This window comes from Anopheles funestus, chromosome 2RL (assembly GCF_943734845.2).
Source record: "Anopheles funestus chromosome 2RL, idAnoFuneDA-416_04, whole genome shotgun sequence".
Taxonomy (NCBI): domain Eukaryota; kingdom Metazoa; phylum Arthropoda; class Insecta; order Diptera; family Culicidae; genus Anopheles; species Anopheles funestus.
In genome coordinates, this window is record NC_064598.1 from 40,373,093 (window position 1) to 40,395,931 (window position 22,839).

A 22,839-nucleotide genomic window follows, 5' to 3' on the forward strand; every position below is an offset into this window, starting at 1 on the left:
TCATTAAAGTCTAATCTGCATATTTGCCGAAGGTTTTTTGTAAAAATGTGGTATTTCCGCGGAGAAATAACAGTTTGAAATTTACATTTCCTGGGGGGCCATGTCTATCAAAAATGATAGACAGTCAATTTGTAAACAAAAACGCCGTGGCCTGCTAGGAAACATCACCAAAATAAGCGTGGCACACAACGTGTTAAATTAATTTTTGGAATAAATTTTAAATTAAACTAATGCTGGCAGTTTTTGACAGCTATCATGTTGACAGACGCATTCAGCTTGTTGTTTTGATGTCATAATAAACGTAACAGCTGGAAAGTAGTTGTGCACGCAAGTGCACTCTTTCCGCGTTCTGTTCGTCAGGCGGTGTTAAAGTTAAATGAAAGTGCTTTACGCTTTTTCACTGCCCATCCGAAGCAGTGATATTGCTTTGCTCCATACAGTGCCTGTTCACTGTTGCGGGTGAATTCAGTTAATATACTCGGTACAATGGCTGTACGATCACAACCGCATAGGAACGCGTTTGTTTGATGAGAAAAGTGTTGTCACCCGATAGTGGAAAGGGTCACCGATCGTGTCGTCAGCAGAACCGCTGGAATCCAGACCGGGCGAACGATGGCGGACGCAGACTGGAAACTGCGGGTCGGAATAGACATTGATTTCAGCACCGATGAAGATGACGATAGTGATAGTGCGGAAACTATCTGCAGGTGAGGAGGGTTCGTGCTTGAAGGTGCGTGTATGTGTACGCAACATACGGAACCAGCCGTACACCATACGGGAGACAGGGGAGTTGTTGTGCTGCTAAAGATAATTGTTAAACAAACAACCCAAATACCGAAGGTCATGCGTTGCGAGGAGAAGGGCATGTGTCTTTGGAATGTTAAACAATCCAGACTTAATTTTAATCTAATTTGTGTGTAATTATGCCAGTAATGAGTTTTACTGAAAAAACGGCTCTCACCCTTGACTCTCTCACCCGCTTTGCGCACACGAAAAATTGCATGATGAAAGTGCAATTTGATCATAAACAGCTTAGCGCGAAAATACCCCACCGACTTCGGTTTGTTGGTATGCGCAACATCATGTTGCTGTTGAAATTCTTCAAAACCAACTCGTCAGCTCATTTCATTGCGTTACATTGTTTTGCCGCGCCGTCAAATCACGGTTCCGCTGCGTTTTGCGTTTTGTTTGCCCTCACAATTAGTGATCGAACTGGGTGTATAAAAAAAAGGGGAAACATACATTGCAGGGTGTGTATCACTTTGCTTTCATTAAAACCAAATTAATATCAGCAGCTCCACCTTGTCGTGTTCCGGGCCCTATCCGGCCTGGGAAAAGGTCAGTGACAATATCCATCAAATCGCGACCGTGTTCGTGTGTTATGCGGCGCACGTATCAGCAATCCACTTCAGATACTCGCTAGATCGCACAGCAAGCAATCAATCGTAGTTCGCGAGACACGGTTCGTAGTGGGTGAGGTTGGGAAAAAGTGTGCGGCAATGTGTTGGGAGAAATGGACGTTTCGTATCGTGTTGTATAATTAATGATAAGCGATCAGGATGGGTACTGTGGGAAGTAATACAGTGTCGCGAACGGCATGATATATCTCTGATAGCGATTAACGCGTGAATGGGACACGTGTCGATGTGGTAACGCTTCGCATTGCAGTTGTATGTGTTCGCATTGGTTCTACGCAACGCAACGTGCTGGATATCGTCCCAAGTCTTACTAAAGTATTACCAGTATCACACCAACTGCTCATAAAGTTGTAGTATTTCACGCACGATCACGAAAAGTGAAGGGACAAACGAATATATTTTATTTTACTTTTTTCTAAACTAAGTACTAGTAAGCGTGTCAACAGTTGGTTAGGATTCCGTGTACAACGCACGCAAGTACGCACACAAGAAAAAAGAAATAAGGAAGCAAAAAAAAAAAACGAACCCCGAACGATAGACCGGTGGTGCCCGGTGGGCAGCACTCATCGTTGCTTTGGATGATAAGATAAGAATTGTCTTGCTTTGGTGTCGACTAGACGACCCAACACCTTCTTTTGAAGTCTTGGGGCGACATGAGATTTAGTTCGGTTTTACACCCCACTGCCAACGGGGGGGCTAGCTGGGTTTAGGAAAAAAACTATAAAGTGAATTCAAAAGAAAACAGAAAATCATTCCCAAATATCTACCAGAAAGACAGTTAAGTGGATCGTTACTTTCATCCAACACCGTTTTTCGATTGTAGCAATACTGACGGCGCCACGCGACAATATCACGGTGAGGAATTTACCGATTCTACCGAATCGCAGGAGCTGGAGGAAGCGCTACACGCGTCGTCTATCGAGGAAGTGCTGAATCAGTGGGCCGATCAGTATGGGAGTACACCTCCACGGACACGTATAAAGAACAAAAACCGAAGCAGCAAGCAAAGGATGTGAGTAACTAATTTTTACTAATTTCTATAATAGAAAGGTACCTAATATTCTTACCAAACATCGGAACATGATAGGGAACAGTTGATTTTTCACCCAACAAGGACAGAAGTATGGGTAAACGAGCCGCTTGAGGGTCTAGCCGGTCACACGCGTACAGTACAAACACATACTTAACGGCAAGAGTAGATTCGACATGGGATTTCAAATGCATTTTACGACAGTGATTAGATAAAAATGGCAAGCCTTTTCATACGAGCAATATTGTGCTTCAAAATAGTGCGTTTTTCGTTAAATGTTTGATTTTACCAAGTGTATGTGTTCTGTAATGCTTTATGCTTCACATCGGAATTAGTGATTTGAATATCTTAACACTTTGACAGCCGCACGCTGCGCATTGTCTACTTCACTGGTCGCCGGCGCCGTTTGCGCCGTTCAAAGCACGTCTCGCGAGCTTGGTTTGTTATCATCAATATCTTTTTCGTATATTCGTAAATAATTAACGATTTAAAGCATTACCAGTCCGAGTTACATGAATAATTTTTGTTTTCATTGCATTGAGCCCAAGGATTGAACCATTTTTAAGAAAAACACAAAAACTCATACTCGCTTCATTACACCACTGTGGTGTGATCGGCTTTCAACCGATGTGTCTACCATCACACCACAGTGGTGTGATCGGCCGTCAAAGTGTTAATATGAGGATCATTTAAAGCACCGTTCATTGTGCAAAAGTTATTTTTTTTGTCCGTGATGAATTATCAGACTCTTTTTCTTGTAAAAACTTCATACTAAATTAGACATCTTGGTGTAGACTAAATATATCCCTACTTCCTTGACATGGTCAAGCAATATTACATTATCCAATTCCATCAATAATCTCTTGTTAAATAGTAGCGTTATCCAGCAAATACCTACAATGATGCATCAAAGCTTATAGGTTTTTCTCTGTCTTATTTAAACACGTTATCAGATATGGTCTGTTTGAATAGGAATTTCGTCCGTGATTCGTAAGAATATATTTTTAAGTTTTGCATGAATATAAAATATCAAATTAATAATTTCTTTCTTTAATTTTCGACAGGGAGGGAACGGTGAAAATGCGCACGGGAGGCCGATTGGCCAGACCGCGCACGGATCGACGAAACACAGTCGATTGTGCACTGTTGAATCAAATGATCATGGAACCGGCCAACAGTGAGGAGAAAGTTCGTAGCGATAAACGTTCCACACAGCTGCTACGCGAATCCGAACGTGACATTAAGATGTCGGCCACCGCGACCGCACTACCAATGCGCTCATCTGCCAACTATGGCTCTCAGCTGCCAACAGCAGCAGTCGCTGTAGAAGAGCGTGCCGAAAGTCTACCCCTTACGATGCCAGCTAACCTCGCGGGTACGGGAACCTTAAATGGAGCAGCGTCCGCTGCACCTCCGACACTGATTGAATCGTGCAATCGATTCATGAGCGTAACATCTCGTCCGGTTGGGTGTCGCATTTCCGCCCCACCGGTAGCATATCGTGATATCATCTTTACCAATCAATCGGGCCCGTTTGAGGGTATTGGATCACGAACGGCCGAGAGTGTGATACCTCAAAACAGAATCAATTTTCATGCCACCTTTTCCGATCTGATAAAGCTGGGCAGTGTGGACAAGGAGCGGGCAGCCCGGTCGGGCATTTTGTCCAATGAAGAGAGACTCTGGCAGACGCACGTTAACGATCTGATATGGCTTGAGCTGCAAGCATGGCACGCGGATCGTTCGATCGAGCAGCAGGATCGCTTGCTGTGCCAGGCCCGCCAGGAAATTGGCGATCTGTTGGATGAAATAATGTGCTTTCGATTTCAGCGCAAGCCGTCCAGCGTGAGGCGAACCGGAAGTGAAGTCAGTACCACAACGGACAGTGGTATCGAGACAGCCACAACGAGTGGCAGCGGCGAAGAGAATCGATTCTGCTTCGGATGTCTTTCGATGTATTGTAAGGACTGTCTCGAGGTGCAGACGGCTGCAATGAAGCAGGTTGAAGAGTTGCTGTTGCGTCTCGAATCGAAAGAGTGCCTGTTTCCATCGTCACGAGCGATGGGAAATGCTTTTCCCGTGTACCAGAGCGAAGCATTCGTAAATCGCGTTAAAGCGATGTGTTTGTGGTACAATATGACCCGCCAGCATCGTATGACGTTGCTGATTTTGGGCAAATTGCTGGCTCGATTGCAGGGACCTTCTAAAAAAGAATCGTCCATCCACTGGCCAATCATGGATCAGCACACAGAGGGTTCCACTTCTTCGTCCGTGCAGGATGAAAGTGGAAGCAGTGCAGACAGTGGGGCACATTACACTGGAAATGGTGGAACATCAGCGTCCACTGGATCGTTAGCTGGTTCCGGCACGAGCAGCAATTGCTCGAAGCGTGTACAGTTTGCGGACAATGGAAGCTATACCGGCGATGGCAGTGCATCAGAGAGCGTCAACAGTGATGAAACGGACTTTTCCGATTTGTCGCTAAAGCGTGAGCGATCATTTCCGGGCGACACAGAGTACGGACGGTATATGAATAATTTGAACTACTACAACGAACACACGCTTACCGAGCTGTCGGCTCAGACGGCATCTAGTATGGGAAATGCCTTATATAGGTTGGTTTTTTTCTCCATCTTTCCGATGTCCGGTGAATGAATTTTCGTTTTAATTTGGTATTTGTTTTTTTTCTTCTAGGAAATACATCGAAAACGTATTGAAATGTCGTGGTTTGGGAAAATCACTAACGTTCCTGCACCGTTTACACAATGTGGTTTTGCGGAAGGCACAGTTGACACTGGAAAAACCGGGACGCCAGCAAGAGGATGATTTTCTGTTCGATGAGGAAGATGTACCGTGTATCGAACCTCCGCTTGAACGGGAGCAAGAGATCGAACTGCGACGGTACGGTGCCTGGAGCGAGGAAGCGAAACAACTGAACCTACCGTCGTACGTGTCCGCCTTTCTGTTCCTTTCGTTAATTCCACTGGAGGTAATACATGAGTTTCTGAAGATGCGTCTAGAAACGCGCCCAAAGCAGCCAAATCCACTCAGTCTAGAGCAACACATAAAGGAGTTGAAAGAGGGTCTAACGCTGGCTATGATCCATCGTGAACGGTTCCAGAAGCATGTCAATACAGTGCTATCGGACCGAGAACAGGAACTTGATAAGTACATGCATCAGATGGAGCTGTTTGATGAGACAGTGCGAAATATTTTTGAGCTATACCTGGAGCTGTGTGAGCAGTGGATATTGGATACCGTGCCGGAAGGCCACCAAAAAGCCGTGCTGGACGAAGAGTGGCGATTTACGAAGCTCATCAGCCCAATGATACCACGGCAGCATGGACCAGCAGCGAAACGATTTTGCAGCATCGTTGAACGAGTACTGGAGCGAACGGGTAGCGAGATGATGCGACAGCTAAAGGAACTGATGGAAAAGAGTCAGCTGATTGATACGACAGCAGATAAAAAGTGGCAGTTTTTTGCTCTGTGTCGTGAAACGCAGCGCATGTTTACATCGTCACGGGAAAAAGCACTCAAAACGATGGCATTTGCGAAAACACTGTTCCGTGACCTGGAGCACGCTGACTTCCATCGTGACCATTGCGAGGAGGATTCCGAGAACGAAATGTTAAACGATGATGATGATCTCGAGCTCATAGGTGTAGTGTTGCGCAGTGGTAGCATGCGGCGTAGATGTCCTGCCAATGCTAAGAGTAACAACAGCAGTCCTGTCTGCTCGGAAGTGGTGGAAAGTTTGCAAATGTTAAAACGAAACGCATTGCTTCTGCGCAATAAGCTAGCGGCCGTGATAGAAGAACTGCAGCTATTATGTTCCGATGAAACGTTGGAGGAATTCGACGAAACGGATCGCATCGGTGCGCTAACGCGTGTGCGTGAGATATTGCATCAGGGGTACAAGTTTGGGTTCGAGTACCACAAGGATGTGGCCCGATTGTACGAGACCAAGTTGAACAACTGCCGAGACGCCGAGTCCGAGCTGATGCTCGCCAAAGCGATCATTCAGTTTGCGAAGCTGTGGATGAATTTCGTAATGGAACGGTGCGAGCGGGGACGTGGTTTGCGACCCCGATGGGCCAACCAAGGGTTGGAGTTTCTGATTGCAGCTTGTGATCCCCAGTGTACGAGTCATTTAACCGATACCGAGTTTGAAGATTTGAAGCTGAAGATGGATGCTTGTATTTCACATGTGATTGGAAACATTCGTGAACCGGAACGTATTCGTAAGTCTCCCCGGTCACGGAAATCTTCGCCTTCTCCGTCGGCAGCAGCAGTTGTTGCTGCAGGCACCGCTGCAGCCGGTGCGGTAACAACGGGCCGTGCTTCGATACCGATGATCAATCTACCTAGCAAGAGTTTCCACAACCAGCTCAGCCTGCGCGAGGATGGTGTGATGCTGCGTGCCAACAGTCCAATTGAAGCGGCCGATATGTTCCGCAAGCAGACCTCTTGCGACGGTGTGAACGAGGTAAAAATACGCGTTCCATCTACTCCAAACGCAGCGGCAATGTTGGGAGGCGAAATGTGTGTGCACGGTACACGTCCGCTAAGGCAACTTCGAATACGTGACGCAGTGAATAAGCTGGACAGTGAGCTAGATGAGTGGCTACGGGAACGAAATCTTATCGGCAACGTAAAGGAAATAAGTTACTACAGTAGAGCGCTGAACCGAGCGCGCAGTGTAAATTTCAGCTGGCACCGTGGCATTAAGATCGGTCAGGGACGATTCGGGAAGGTGTACACGGCAGTAAACAATTCGACCGGTGAACTGATGGCGATGAAGGAGATTGCTATACAACCGGGCGAGACGGCCGCCATACGGAAGGTAGCGGAAGAGTTGAAAATTTTCGAAGGCATCAGCCACCAGCACCTGGTGAAGTATTACGGAGTAGAAGTGCATAGGGTAAGTGTCCCTGTGGAGCAGTTAAGATGCACAGCATGGTTCTTAAACGTTATATCAATATATTATTTTTTTTAGGAGGAACTGATCATTTTCATGGAGCTATGTCCGGAAGGTACTTTAGAGAGTTTGGTTGAGTTGAACGGTGGTTTGCCAGAAGCGCATGCTCGTCGTTACACACACCAGCTCCTATCAGCTGTGGCCGAACTGCATCGGAACGGAGTGGTGCATCGGGACATCAAGACAGCGAACATATTTCTACATAAAGATGGTAATTATTTAAAGCTGGGAGATTTTGGATCTGCCGTGAAGATCCAGGCACACACCACTATGGCTGGTGAGCTAAAAGGTTACGTTGGAACGCAGGGTAAGTGAAAAACTGCTTAATTCGGCTAGAAACTTAAATAGAGATAAAATTAACGACCTTTTCGTTAATATTTCTTACCTATAGCATACATGGCACCGGAAGTATTCACCCGCAACAATACGGAGGGTCATGGAAGAGCAGCAGACATTTGGTCCATAGGTTGTGTCGTGGTGGAAATGTCTTCAGGACGAGTAAGTAGTTGACTACATTAAACATTTTGTCATTAAAACACATAAACTGTTAAACGTTCCCCACGTTGTCCTCTTTTTCTCTCTAACAGCGACCATGGCATCAGTTTGATTCCAACTTTCAAATCATGTTCAAAGTGGGCATGGGCGAATCACCCGAAATTCCAGACAATCTGTCCGAAGAGGGTAAAGATTTCGTCGGCATCTGTTTGCAGCATGATCCGAAAGACCGACAAAAGGCAGATGAATTGTTGCAACACATATTTTGTAAGGTAATGGCAATATCTTCAGTGTGAAATGTTTTAAATTGAATTATAATGTTAATTGTCTTATCTTTTTTTCTGCTCTCCAGTTTACATTCTACGATTCGGAAGCAATTGACAAGAAGCTACGTGGGACATTCCGGCGTAATTTAAAATCTAGCTCTTCCTAGACTTTTGACGAAGTACTTTTTGAAGTAAAAGTACGAAGTACTTTTTGTGTCTTGTCTACTTCTAAATTTACTTACGATGGACGAGTTTTACGATACAGAACACACATGTAGTACGATACTGAAATTAATTTAACAAAAAAGGAAAATATTATTGGCCAGTGCTTAATATCTATTTGTGGGTGTGTGTGTGACTGGTAGTTATAATGTTCGCATAATACTATAAGTATTATTGTTACGATTATTTTACTCTTTATTTAATAAGCTTAAACCACAAAACACTGCGCTATGCGTAAGAAGGAGTAAGTGTGACATCATTACTACTATCTATTTTTACTGTATAGACTGTACCACCTCCTACTTTCTTTCGTTCAGGTAGAAATATTAGTAAAAGTATGACTATCGATGATCAAACGCCAGTAGTGAATATGAACGGGTATTTAATGTAAGACACTACGTTTAGCTTTAAACAAGTCACTTTCAAATACATGTGTTATTGTGTATAGAAATTACGATCAAAACACAAACTGGAAAAAGGAAAGAACTATAAAAACATGTTGATAAGAACCGGAAACACGATCTTTCTGCTGTAAGGGTACTTGGAACTTTTATTGATTTATTCAATTACTCAAATACGTCAACCACCTGTAATCGCACACAACGCGAATCGCGAACGAAGCGAAACAACCAATCATTGTTTGATGGTGGTCATTGATTAGTGTTTCGGTGTGGCATATGCAGTAATGGTGACATTTACAGGGCGTTTTAGTTTACTAAGCTCGCTCGATCATTTCCTTCCTAATGGACCTCGATATGCTGACTAGATAAAGAGCTGTTGTAACGTTGGTTCAGAGCGGCACAGATTCTGCATCGATTCGGATCCGATACGATCCGTTTCAAAATGTAAACCCTTAACTGAGTATTATAGCAAGCGCAATCTAGGCAGCAGATATGAACACGTTTAACACTTCCCTAATGCTAAAAGCCAATAATACTCGTTACATGTTATGCCCGCTGAGATAACAGAATCACGCGCAGTAACATACACTAACAATGATTCGGCTCGCGATCTGTACGATTGTTTGCCGCTAATTGATAAATAATTTACATACATATATGGTGTGTGGTTTTTATGTTGTTTTTCTAAAACTATTACACACGCGCCAGCATTGATTGTACCGTGCCAATCGACTGAAACGCGCTTGCTCCAAAATGTGACATGTGTAGAGATACTTCTGCATCATTCGCTGCAGTGGTTTGATTTCTTTACCAATAGGTGTCGATAAATTGATATGTAACCGTTTGCTAACTTTGATATGGTATGACCTTTAATATGTTGGCGAATCTTCTATGCACGTTTTCATGTATTCTGGTTACAATGATATGCAATTATATATCACTTTACGGAACTGCTTCTATTTCGTACACAGTATATGCGGGTAGGGTATTGTTGTGATTAGTATGCGTACCACACAATACAAACATTATACGCGTGTCTGTATACTATTCTTTGGCTCAAGGTAGTCAACAATACTTGGGGATGTTTCTTAAGCCTAGCAGTGTGTCTGTAGCAACTTTTCCTAAAGTTCACCCAAACCAAAGTGATGTTGATGATGATACTGGATGACGGCGTTCCTTGCCCCAAAGTCGTAAACATGTATACCTCTCATACTGCTTCCAATAGTATAAATATAAGGATATGCTTTGTTACCTGAATCATTAGATTCTACGCGCCTAATGATGAATGGACAAGATATACTGTGCGGGCATATATATACTGAACTCCCCAATGGATGTATGCCACGAAATGCACTACAATGTGCATGGTGTGGTAATTCCCCGAGAGCTCTGGTGCACTATGCATTTCTTTAAATGCTAGTCAATTGGATAGCATTGGTATAATACATTATTACTTTAGTATGGCGAATGTACCATGCATTTAAAGCCTTAACGTTTAGTGATGTAACGTATTTCATTCGATCATAAATCAGTGTAACATTGTTGCTGTAACAATAACATTGTAGTAGTTAGATTTTCTTTAAACTCATCAACTGAGAAACAGTAAGCAGTAACAGGTGTATCTGAAATATTATCACTTAAAGCCAACAAAAGGTTAAACCTTAATTTGTTACTAATTGTTCGAAGCGTATTCCTCCATTTTGTTTAATTTCGATTTTGGATACCTTAAATCGTTTGAAAGCTTTCTTTTGATAAATTCTATTTTACTTGTTTTAAATGGGAAATCGTTTTCATAATGAATTAAAAAATCGTTTCTTCAACAAAGAATTCATCATGTTTTTTTTTACAAAAACAGACTTTTCTTCTAACAAAACCGTGTAGTAATTTTCAAAATCAAGTTACTAGTTTCGGTAGTGTATCAACTAGAATATTAAATGCTTAGCACACTGAGACAATAGTAGAGATATGTAACAGTTTCATTGATAATCACAACAGACAACAAGTTCAGGTGAATAAACAAGACATTAAACATACTTCATGTATAACTCTGATATCAGACACCGCGAAGGGAGTCATCGTTCGCAGATGCAAAGCAGAGGATGCGATCAATAGTTGTATACATATTGCTACTACACGGGTCTGGTTTAGTTTTACTAGATAATTTCGACCGTAAAACGAATCAACTAATTTAAGCAACGAAAACGTAAGGTGCATTTCCGTTTCGTAAACGGCACTTTACATAACTTTTCAAAACAGGCAAAAAGCGGACTAAAACAACAAACAATTCCTGCATTTGTTTCTATGAACTGCTTAAAGCTAAAATTTGCAATCATGCCTATATAACACGTGATTTTGTATAGATAGAGCAGGACGCTCTGTTCATTCCCTTACCGTCTAATGATATGTATCCGTTTCTTTGGTTGTCCCGTTCGTGACGTATCCTGCTCCCACCGAAAGCGAGAGTGAGTGATCGCACGATGCGGAAATTGTTTCATTTGATAACCATTTTGATAAAAGTGATATGTTTCTGGTTTCCATGATATGTATCGTGATCGTTGGTTTAGCTTTCGCTTGTTTTTGCCTTTAGCTGATTGAGCAAAACTAATTCCTGTTTTTCAAACACACGTTTGCGTTGGACGACCGCTCCTTATACCGCTTTTAACCCATCTCAACTGGCGTTTTCTTGTGCAAAATTTGGATTTAGTTGTGTTATTTTCTTCACTTGAAGTCGTTTAAGGCCACCGACGATTTTACCGACGCGAATAGCGACACTAAACTTATGATAATAGATCCCGCATGGCGTCCAGTGAGTCCTGCAGTGAGCGGGCGAATCGGGATGCACTCGTTTTGTCCGACGTAAAGAAGGCCGAAATGCAGAAGATAATTTCATTCGGGTGGGGATTGTACGAGGCCCCGTAACCGTGAGGCGTAACCGGTCCATATCCCATGAAGCTGTTGGTCGAACAGGCCACCTAAAGGTTAGGAATGAAATATGGCATCGAAAAAACGGGAAGAAAGAAACAGAAATTTATTCTTTTGACTTGAGAGTGAGACGAAACAGTTTCGTTCTGATCCGGAATTTCCTGCTAATTGTGTGCTGTTGGGTGCGTTCGGGTGCGTGCATTCCAAGAAATGATCGTGACAATGATCGTGGTGCAAAGTGCTTTTATAGTGCAACTTCAACTTTTTGCAACTCCGTAGAACCCTTGTACCTGGCTGGTGGAAAGAAGAAAACAATTAGCAATTTTATAGCACTCATCCGTAAACAGGTCATGAAGTGTTCCTTCTCGCTCACGGCAAGCTTCCCTCAACCCGAGGAGATGTATATCGATCCCGTAGCCAAGTATGTTTTGCACCATGACTTCGGTTTGCCGAGCTGCGGCACAGCGGAACAACTCTCTCAGGTGTTCTTTCTGTGGAATGTTAAAAAGAAAAACACAAAACCAAAATGCAACAAAACAATAACAACACACATAATTAGTTAAAACCATTCTTGTGGCATTGTAAAACTTCAAGATCTTTGGATGCCTTCGGATATGTTGGATGGGAGACGCGAGGAAAATACCAAAAGGGCTGTGCAATCGATGGCGAATAGGCAGAGAGAGACAGGGAGATAGAGCTTTTGCATTGGTTTTTACATACACTGTAAATACTGAAAGTTACTTTTTTAACATCCGATGAGGCCTCGGCACTGTAGTCATCCTCCTTGTCGCTTTCGAGCGTCACGTTCGGACCTTCACCTTGGCACATCGCTTTGGCCCACTCGAGCGCTTCCATGCTGGCCGACCGGATGCAATCGACCCGTCCAAGAAGGAACCGTCTGGTGGATGCACTTTCGTACGTACTTACAAGCTGTCCGTAAAGTCTGAAAAGAATGGGCGGGAGTTAGAGTCACTCGCAAAGTGAGGGCAACTGTTTATTCACGACTTACTTGTAATGTGCTAGCTGTAACGCTAACTGAATGAAAACGTCCGGGCTGACCTGGCACGCCTTGATAAAATTCTTACCGTACGGTTTGTAGCGGTACACATAAAAATCGAGATCTTCAATTCGTCTAGATTGCAAAAACAATTTGTACAAACATTTGTTAGTAATACGATTTATCGCGTTTAGGAATCTCTCGTATAAGTTACTGAAAAGTTACCTTAAATTAATAAGAAAAAGTAATATATTTTCAAACACACCTTCTCGTTAGAAAATGTAAAAATCTCAAGAAGTGCCTAGTTTTTTTTTAATTTTGGATGTCCCAAACAAGTTGCTGTCTTATAGATTTCATTCGAATCACTTTCGATGTTGATTACTCCTTTGCATTTGATAATAAAGGAGTATAAAAGTGAGCAACAGAAGATCTTCTATCATAATCTTTGATAAGATGTGGGAAGTGGAATAGGCAATAATGGCAATAATGGTACAAATTGAAGCGAGATTAGGGTTCCGAAGCAGGAACCATTTTTGGATTCGATTCAAAGACAACTGGACCGTTTAGAGATAAATTTCACTTTCGAGATGAACTTGACTCTTGTACACTTGCTAACATCTGAGCTCTCTGGCAAACTCAGTCACAAACAATGCCAGTCAGGATCCCCGATCAGGCACTAGGATTAGGACTAGGATTAGTAATGGGAAATGATCCCGAATGTTGGAATCGGAACATTCCATTTTATTTCCGACCCAGATCAGATCAGATCATTTGATCCGGATCATCTTTGCCCGGGGGAGATCGCCATACAAAGGTGATCTCAGATCATAATGGATCATATCGCCATACATAGGTGATCAACGATCGTTTTTATTGGATCGGATCAGATTTTTTAGCCATGGATCAGATCAGATCAACTGATCCACCTTCAAATCCACATCCCTACCAGGATTATCACCAAGGCTACCTACCTATCCACCGATCGTGCAGCCTCGCGAAGGCGCCTTTCAATCTCAGGTCGCACAATCCACTCCAAACGCTCCGGAGGTGGCAGATGGGACTGTTGCAACTGCAATTGTTCGGCCGGCCCATCTCTGGGCGGAGCCTCATCGATTCGCTTCAGGATACCTTCCAGCAGCTGTACCACGGCGATACCTTCGGAGGGCGAATGTTCATAGCAGAGACCCCACGTACCATCGTTGCAGATAATCAGCTGCATCGTCTTATCGAACCAACGGTTGGCAGTGTTGTACGCGCTACCACCACCGTGTATCATCTCATGGGCCATGTTGCTTTCGTCCCGACCGCCCGCATAGTGCGCACCGGCCGGTGAACCATTGAAACCGCGCGCATTGTACGACAGTGGAATCGGTTCGTCGATACAGATAAGCACTAGTGCGGTTTCGATTAGCTCGATGTTGCGTGCGTTGCGTTCCTCGAGCAGCAGCATTTCTCGATCGGCGGCCCACTTTGGCCGTGTTTCTGAGGTTAGAATACCAACGGCCGATTCCGTCTCTGGCAGACAGGGAGCTTCGTTGAGAATGTGCAACAGTTGTGCGGCCAGTTCGTTTTCGTTCAAACGGCCACGATCACCTGCTTTTACCGGCACACAGTACATCTAGAGAAGAGGAAGAGGTTACAAGAACTCGATGAAACAGTGAGGAAATGGGTGAAGAATATGAAGAGGACATAAGCGATTTCGCAATATTTACATGCTTACGACAGCAAACGATCACATGCGCATCGGTTTGCTCTCCGCCCGGTGGCAGAAACTGACTGTCGCGAGGATCTCCCGGACGTCGACAAGAACCAAGCAGCCGGTAGTACTGTGCCATACATAAGGGCTGTCCCTTCTCACGGGAAGCCGCACGTTCCTGCTTCAATGAACCACTGAAAAAGCGGAATTCGTATCAGTATTCGTGGGTCAATGGGAGAAAAAAAGAAAACTAACGTACCCCTCAAGCATTTCCTTGTGATCCATCAGTTGATCGATGAGTTGTGCCGCAAATTGGGCCAGATCGTTTACGATGGTGAACTTGCGCGGCGGCATCACCATGCCCGGGTTCGAATTGATCGGCAACGGGAGTGGATTGTCCATATACATGTCGTTGAGCCAGTAATGGTACGCCCAGTTGTCTTCGGTGTCTCGCCTCGCAAGCAGATACTCCTGCAGCCCCGGTCCGATGGTAGCATTGAACTGCTTAATGATCGACTTGGTCCGATCGAGCTGCTGCGGTGTTACGATCGGTTGTAACACCCGCAGATACTCGGCCATCGTTTGTTCCACCGTCGGAACGGGTACCTTGGGTAGCATCTAGGAAATGAGAGAGCCACAAAGCACAAGTACTAGCATGAGTAGTGTAAATTGAATCTTCTTCCACGCAGTACATTCCACAAGCTTATCAGCCTCCGATAGATTTGACTGCAATCGGTCGTTACGATGTTGATGCATCATCGTTGATTAGATTTCGTGGCGTACAGGACCCCGTGGGGGAGGGAACTACGTTTACATGATGTAGAACATACCTGGGGGAATCCAAATTCGTCTGTAGCTTCCGATGTCGAGAGCCATTTCTTCGGCAGTTGCAGAATGGAATCTTTCCATCCTGATGATGAGCGATGGGGTTTTATTTAATGAAATGAATCGACATTCGAAATGGTCGATGATTTCGTTCGTTCGATGGTTGATTATCGCGTCCATGGGTGAAATGTAAAAATGAGTAGAAAAACGAACAATGATTATTGTGGTTAGAAATGACTGTAATGTAAATAAGCTAAAGATATGGAGCTTCGGAGTTAAAGACATATAGTTTTTTTATAGAAGAAAATTAAATGATACAAGTAACTGTACGCCGGTAAGGAATGTTATGAGAATACTCCAAAGTCCAGAAAGTTCGACGAATTTTTTTTAGTAGCACTGGTAAAGTAAATGAAAGAATTTATTTTGTTTCCTGAATTGTTCATATAAATCTTTAAAGTATGTAACAATTTTGATCACAAAAAGCAGTCACTTGATAGCCAAAAAAATGTCATAAACAAATCCGTTTTTTATGATCCATATTGTAATAAACTATATAAAGATAATTGTTTGGATTACTAGAAACACATAATACAACAATTCTTTGTTAAGAAAGAGTTTGTTCAACTGTTAGAAACACATGATATATATACTATTTGACTAATAACCAAATGTATTACAATATATGATAATGCATAACTGTCAATGTAGAATTCTTGATCAACAGTTTTGTTTTTATAAATTTTCTTTATGATGGTAATTCTTCTTGGGTTAACGACCTCCAAGTCCATGCCGGCCATTTCTGACTTACTAGGTTGGCTTACAGTCTTTGCTACGGTGGTACGGTCCGGATGGGGTTTGATATCCGATCGTGTCGTGTGGAATCGGTGCTGTTTACCACGTACACCAGCGGGCCACCTCGATGATACTGACACTAATTTTAACTATTTTAACTATAAAACATTCAAAATGGACACTGGAAAACAGTAAGTTGCAACATATATTTTTAGACAACAAAACTAAGATTGTCTGCCATTAATATGTAGTAACTTGTAAAACATGCATGCATTATGCATACAATGTGCAGACAATACACCAACAAAACAGTTTTAAAAATATGTCAAAAACAGTACATGGCCACAACAAGACCTGTTGGGGACAAGTAATTCATATAATTTTCCCCTTTTTATGATATCGTAACGAAATCAAACCTCATACTAACATTACAATTCAGAAACAATAAAGAAAAAACAATGCAAACAAGTTGTAATTAAAACGTCACAAAGAAAAAAGAAAGAACTTTACTCTGCGCAACCCCTGCTTAATCAGCTCTTCTACAGTGAAGTTACCTTCCTTGCTAATGCTTCTATTCACCCCAAAAACGTCGCACAGCATGAGGCGACTGGTCCTGCCGTGCAAGGGCACCCCCCTGAAGCTGATGCCGCGTTGCAGGTGACATTGGATGAAATTGTTTGCTTTATGGTCGAGATGAAATTGCCGGGAAAATGGAAGCGTTTCTTGCCCGGACTGTGGAATTAACTGTTTGTTTGATATAGTTTCCATGGTAACAATTCTCCGCTGTTGGTAGCTTTTCTCCGGTGGAGGGGTATAACCGGAAGCGGATTATGCACCACCACCATTACCAGCTGCCCTGTTATGTGGCCGGGTAAGGTGGAACATCCCGTGGCGAGATTATTGCAGCAGTGGCGGATTTATGAAAACCAATCATCGGAAGAACGTTGGACCGCTGACGGGATTTGTGTGAAAGTTACTTCAAACATTATCGACAACTCTCTTTTCACACCTTCACTGTTGGTATAGGGGACCAGTTTTAGTTTATTTATCATTTGTGCCATTTTCTGGTACCAGCATAATAATTTTTGGGACACAGAATTAGTTACTGGTCCAGTTGGAAACAGCGGACACCGTTACCGGGTTTCAACGGATATTTTTTAGTATTATTATGTTAAAAACTGCCTTTTCTGTTGAGTAATTATTTATAACTCTTTTTTAAAAAGGTTATTTAATACAGCATTCTTTTCTTAAAATGAATTCATTTTATACATAAAACGTTTATTTTCCTTCTTTTCTTCATCCTTATCAATTGGCTTTCATTTACTATTATTCACTTTGAATGATTTTATCAATCCTCTTTGTGTTGGGTAAGACATTAAATTCGCCATGGGTAATAATGAAACCAAATCCGGTTGATCTAAAAAGTTAGCACGAAATAGTGTTCGGTATTTTAGTTTCCGCTGCACTTTACTCGCTTGCCATGTAAGTGTAAGCATCCTGAAGTTACTGTGCAGAACTGAAGCCGGGATAAGATACTTTTTTCCTTCTTCAGTTAAAACTTTCTCATACGCCACTATTATCACATGCATGCATGCTCTGGCCAACAAGAGGAAGATTGAATTTTCCTTTAAAGAAGGTCGCTTAGCCGTACGTTTAACCATCGTACTATCAACGTTTTGCCGAACGTTGTTGGGTTGTCGAGTTTCAACCCCCCGCCTTTCCATGGTAGCCAAGCGGAAGTCCTTCAATTGGTGCCGGAAAATGAAAAAGGTTTCTGTTCTCGCCAATTTTTCACCAAGGGAACGTGTTTGTGGGATGTTGAAATTGAACCTGCAGAAAAGAACGACCCTCTCCTCTCCTCAGTGCCATTGTGCGAACTGCCACTTGGTAAAGGTGTAGCGTGTACTATCACCTTTAATCTAATCCCCACAAGGGAATGATGAACGAACGGTACTCAGCTTAAAGTGTGGCATGCTGGAGGCTGATTCGTATTTCAGTAAAAATACTCTAACCTGACCAGATGATACTTGAAGAGAGTTTCTTTCCCTTTCCAATGCCTTCGAGAACTACTCACCATCGTTCGATAAGCTTTTTGGGGCGAAGAATAGACAGAATGTCAACCGGAAGGTATTGTGCACGTTTATTCTTTCATTTATCGCTATCGCCCTGGACCTGATCTATTGCTGTCTTTTGCTGTAGTTCTGCAGACTCGAAAGTGTTGTGCATCTTTTGTCATCTTTTTTTTGTTCCTTTGTGGAACTGTTCTTCTACGGAACAATTGTTCATTTTGAAAAGAGAAGGAACTTCCTATTCTTCATTTATTTCAATTTGATTTGTAAACTCGTGGTATACGATATAAACTTCTCCACTTCTGGACAATAGCTGGTGCTGGTAACGGAAAATTAGTGTGATCAATTGACCGGACAAATAAAATGCATCCATGGCCAGTTGGTTCTTCGGTTTCAGCTGTAACTCCGGAACCAGATTGCCATCCGTCTTTTAGTGTTAATGTATTGTATGGTTGTGGGTGTGTTATTTTCATTTAAAGCCATTTTAATTTAAAAAATGAACCTTTTCTAATGCAATGAATTTCTGTTTACTTTCCATCGGCAGGAAGAACTCGAAACACACCTTATATTACGAACGGGTGTAACACGTCACTGTTACTATGCGCAAACGCCGTATCTGCATCGCTCACCGTGTGGTTCGACACGACACCACCATCCACCTTTACCGGACACGTGTTTGATACCAGGTAAGTACATGACGGGAATCGAAATCACCCTTACCCCGCTTTGTAATACGAAGCGAACCATGTCGTTCATCTCCCCTAGATTCGGTTTTAGGGTGGTATCGCTTAATGTTTCCCAAACCGTCGGTCTGGGTTGCAGGAGATGCCTCAGATTAATATACATTAAATTTACCCTACGGCGTACAGAAATACTTTTCTTGGTATGTTCTTATATTTTAAGGTAAAACATTTGGTTTAGAAAAGAAAGTAACCACCAAACATAATACCTGGTCTGTTACTTTATTATGAGTCGGCGTACGATCAATTCTTTTTAAACATACATGAGTGTGTTTGTTAGAAAATTCTGTTTATTCTCATTTTACTCCCCCCGGGTGGGTAAAACACGTGCGTGTGCGTTTTCCCCCTTAACGCGTGGACTATTTTGTTTCGCAGTAAAGTTTTCCTTAGAAACATATCCCTTGCTTACCTTTACCGCTTTTCACTCATCCAAAGTTCTTACTAAGGGTTTTACTCTCTGCTAACGTTAACGATGGTTTTTCTTCTTTGTTTCCGTTTTTGTGGGTTTGGTTTTCATTTTCTTAAGATTTATCGTGTGTCTTACAGTAGATGTTCGAAAAAAAAATAAAATCTTTAAGCATCCTATATAAAGAATTGTGGTTTTTGCGTGAGGAAAATTTAGGGAAATATTTTTTTGTGCTTCTGATTTTATGGAAAAATATTCGACTAGATTCGACTAATAATAAATAATATAATCGATATTCATTTTTTTAATTTTTCGTTTTTTATCTGTTTGAAATTATTTGAAATTTGAAATTATCTGTTTGAAATAAATGTGTTTACATTATTATGTTTACATTAACATTTTCATTACATTTTTTGATAACTTGAGATGTGAAAACAAAATTGTAAATTGCACTTTTAATTGATATAGAATATATATTTTCCCAAGTATTGAAGTTATCCAACAGGTTAAACATTTACATCGTTTATTGTTTTGTTTGTAACGCGAAAGCCTAATTCAGATCATATCGTAAAATGCTTTAATGTGAGAAAACGTTCTTAAAGCAAGTTTATGTCAATTTTACCATATATTTGGTGTCGTTAAACATTGCTGGCCTATAGCATAACAGGCAACAACACTAGGAAAAAAAGAAAACCCATTTCAGTAGCATCGTTCCAGCGTACAACGAAAATGGTTTTGAAAATTCCAACGGCAAGGATAAAAGTTTCTTACACGTTCACACCCGTCCCAGCGAAGAACGAAAAATCTTCATTAAGGATGAAGAAATCTTTACCTTCTTTCGCACATTCTTTTGGCTTCGTCCTGTATATCACCTCCCGTCTGTCTGCCGGGGAATGTTATTCTTCGTGAAACTGCGGCCGAAAACATCCGCAAAACATCCGCAAAAGAAACATCGCCGCAAAGCAGGGCGCGTTTCAGCACTAAAGTACGGATTCCATTAGAGTTAATTAAGATATTGTTACAAATGTTCTCGGGTAGTACATTTGCTGCCTGTTACTGAAAACAGGTTTCGGGAACTTCTCAGGTCGAATTCCGTTTGCGCTGCTCATCCGGGCAAAAGTAAAGCGTATTTTGCTTTTATTCCGCCCGCTTTCACGACGATCTGACTTTCGCAGGAATGTCTTTATAGCCATGAATATCTAAATGTTGGTCGACTTCCGGTGGAAAGGAAACGGAATGAACCTATGGCGAGTTCACGGCAACCGTCAGCCATTCATCCGGAGGGGCCAACAGTGTATAATTTATCGATTTTTGTACACTGCGTGCGCCTTTGATCTGCAACCTGATGGATGCAATGGACGGAGGATAAGCATCGTTGCAAATGACAGGATGTAACGAGTTGAGTCCTGTAACACCGTGTCTAGCTAATGGACCATTTTGCTGAAACATTCTTCAAAACCGGTGCTGATTATACGTTCCCCGGATTCTAGAAAACGGCCCCAGGTTACAGGAGCCACGTGCAGCTACTATATGTGATGTTGAATTTTAAATGACTTTGTTATAAGTGAAAGGAAAAAAATACGATTTTAAAGAGTAAACCTAGACAGTTTTACTAAAATTTGATGTAAACTTTTAATACGTGTCGATAACTTATCTTTATTATGAAAATGAGGATTATATGTTATCGACAATAAATATATCAATAAAACATCACTCATCTAACCACTGACAGAGTAACCAGTAAATCAAGTTATAATAAGGAGAATTAATACTTCATTTTGAATTGTTTGTGGCCGATCTCCTTAGCAGAACCAGTAATCGTTCTGATTTGGTTTTTTTACAATATAAAACATGTTGAGCATTTTAATTTGTTAATGAATCATTCAGATATAATCTTCAGTTACGACTTGTTTCTGGCTTAATAAATGGTAAAGCAACATCAACTTGGAGCACATGTTTTCATCCTAAAAGGTTTTCCATGTAAACCTTAACTCCTCTCGTTTGCTGTTCTAACTTAAAGTAACAGTTTTTACTACGGACTGTTTTTAATACTTTCCAACCTGTACCAAAGCAATTAATAAAAAAAACCCTCACCAACACCGTGTCCAATTAAAAATCATACACGGCGGTGCGATCCAATTAGTTCGACTCTATTAAAAACGTACCCTCCTATCGTAACTGTGGTTCTCCGTTATGGCAGGGCACATGGCACACGGCCCATCATCGACACCAGACCGCTAGCTAACCTAACCAGCAGTAATGGTGTTAGAACCGAGTCAGAGTTTAATGTAATTCAATTTTCGCATGTACACACTGTACAGGGATGACCGAACGTGCGGAGCTTTCGAGGGGAATGGAACAGTGAATGATTGGCGTGTAGAAATATTATGGTTAGATATTATGTTTCCTTGATAAAAGCATTGAGTTTCTGAGGGTAAAACATGTTTGAACATGGTTAGGAAATCTAAAGCACATCAACTTCCAATAGGATGCCGATTTTGTCCACCAGACGTTAGTTAACACTAGAACCGCCGAACTTTTCAACCTTACTAGAACCGCCATATGGGACAATTTTGTCCCATACGTTATGTATACATATTTAGACATATTAAATTATTACCTAAGGGTTTTTGGTGGTTAAATAACTAATAGGCATCACAATTAGCAATAACAAAGCTTTATTAGCAACTTAATCAATAATAAAAAGTATTCAAAACAAAGCGACCAAGCAAGCCGGCAAGTCGAAGTGCTTATACAGACTAGTCAATTGATGACAGCGAAAAATTAAGCCCGAAGTAAACAAAAGTAAAAGCACGTATGTAGTTGAATACTTTCGCGCACTTTTGCTGTTCTATTCTTATTGACATCCCTTGACATCCTATTGACGACACATCCGTCACTCGTTGGCAGCAGGGATACCAGGCGTCACAACGTATTTTGCCTATGGGACAAAAATGTCCCATATGGCGGTTCTAGGTTGGAAATGATTTTTTTAAAGTACCATATGGAATACAAAATTTTTTATAAGTGCATTCGAAAGATAGTTTAAAATAAATAAAAGTCAAAAAAATTCAAAGGGTTATCATGACGGCAAGCGGAATAACACACCTTTTTCGAGTGCGATGGGACAAAAAAGTCCCATTGGCGGTTCTAGTGTTAACCTGTTTTAATCCAACTTTAGTTTACTTAGTGTTTCGTGGTAAATGCATCACTTCAATGACAAACTGCATAACATTTTTTAAATGTTTAAATGTTAAATGCAGAGCTAAGAATTTAGTCTCGTTTTTTGGAGACTTGGCTTTAGAAATCTACACGATCGAGCCTTATCGAGCCTATTCTTGTTATAAGAATTTGATTAGAGACTAGATCGTTAGAGAGTTAGAGATCAGGCATAGTTACACACAGGAGATAGTAACCTAAATTTATCACATCGAAAAGCCTTCAAAAATGAATGTTCAGGATCGATAGACCTCATGGGATCCAGGAAACCCATTTTATTCGTTTATCTCATTTCTGTCATGTTGGATATTTTCTTGTACATTTTCACCACTATAGGCAACGACAATTCTTTTAATTTCT

The 22,839-nt window shown here is 41.8% G+C and overlaps 2 protein-coding genes across 6 annotated transcripts in view; one reads left to right on the forward strand and one right to left on the reverse strand.

The window, feature by feature from the left end:
- The first annotated feature begins 292 nt into the window (after positions 1-292).
- On the forward strand, positions 293-8,863 carry LOC125762984 (mitogen-activated protein kinase kinase kinase 4). Of its 3 annotated transcripts, none has more exons than XM_049425649.1 (8): positions 293-707; positions 2,242-2,430; positions 3,513-5,063; positions 5,143-7,372; positions 7,448-7,736; positions 7,821-7,927; positions 8,017-8,196; positions 8,277-8,863. In XM_049425649.1, exons 1-8 carry the CDS (start codon positions 613-615, stop codon positions 8,355-8,357), a joined length of 4,722 nt encoding a protein of 1,573 aa, XP_049281606.1. In that variant the 5' UTR covers positions 293-612; the 3' UTR covers positions 8,358-8,863. The 3 variants fall into 3 exon arrangements, with proteins under 3 accessions (XP_049281606.1, XP_049281608.1, XP_049281609.1); XM_049425651.1 differs by having other exon boundaries at positions 632-730; XM_049425652.1 differs by lacking the exon at positions 293-707 and adding an exon at positions 737-1,250.
- A 72-nt stretch (positions 8,864-8,935) lies between these two features.
- LOC125762987 (vesicular acetylcholine transporter-like) overlaps positions 8,936-22,839 on the reverse strand; it is a 37,316-nt gene continuing 23,412 nt past the window's right edge. The window contains exons 2-9 of one of the 3 annotated variants that reach the window (XM_049425662.1): positions 15,259-15,338; positions 14,688-15,046; positions 14,445-14,622; positions 13,704-14,350; positions 12,745-12,867; positions 12,456-12,678; positions 12,026-12,226; positions 8,936-11,785 (exon numbers count right to left, since the gene is read on the reverse strand). In XM_049425662.1, the coding sequence (XP_049281619.1) occupies positions 11,591-11,785; positions 12,026-12,226; positions 12,456-12,678; positions 12,745-12,867; positions 13,704-14,350; positions 14,445-14,622; positions 14,688-15,046 (1,926 nt within the window). In that variant the 5' untranslated portion in view covers positions 15,259-15,338 and the 3' untranslated portion in view covers positions 8,936-11,590. The other 2 variants (XM_049425657.1, XM_049425658.1) reach the window with 2 other exon arrangements.

Bases quoted from the DNA above. Each gene is read 5' to 3' on its own strand.
- LOC125762984 (XM_049425649.1), top strand. From the start codon at position 613: ATGGCGGACGCAGACTGGAAACTGCGGGTCGGAATAGACATTGATTTC. The intron at 708-2,241 runs GTGAGGAGGGTT...TTTCGATTGTAG, and splicing joins AGTGCGGAAACTATCTGCAG to CAATACTGACGGCGCCACGC. The intron at 7,737-7,820 runs GTAAGTGAAAAA...TCTTACCTATAG, and splicing joins AGGTTACGTTGGAACGCAGG to CATACATGGCACCGGAAGTA.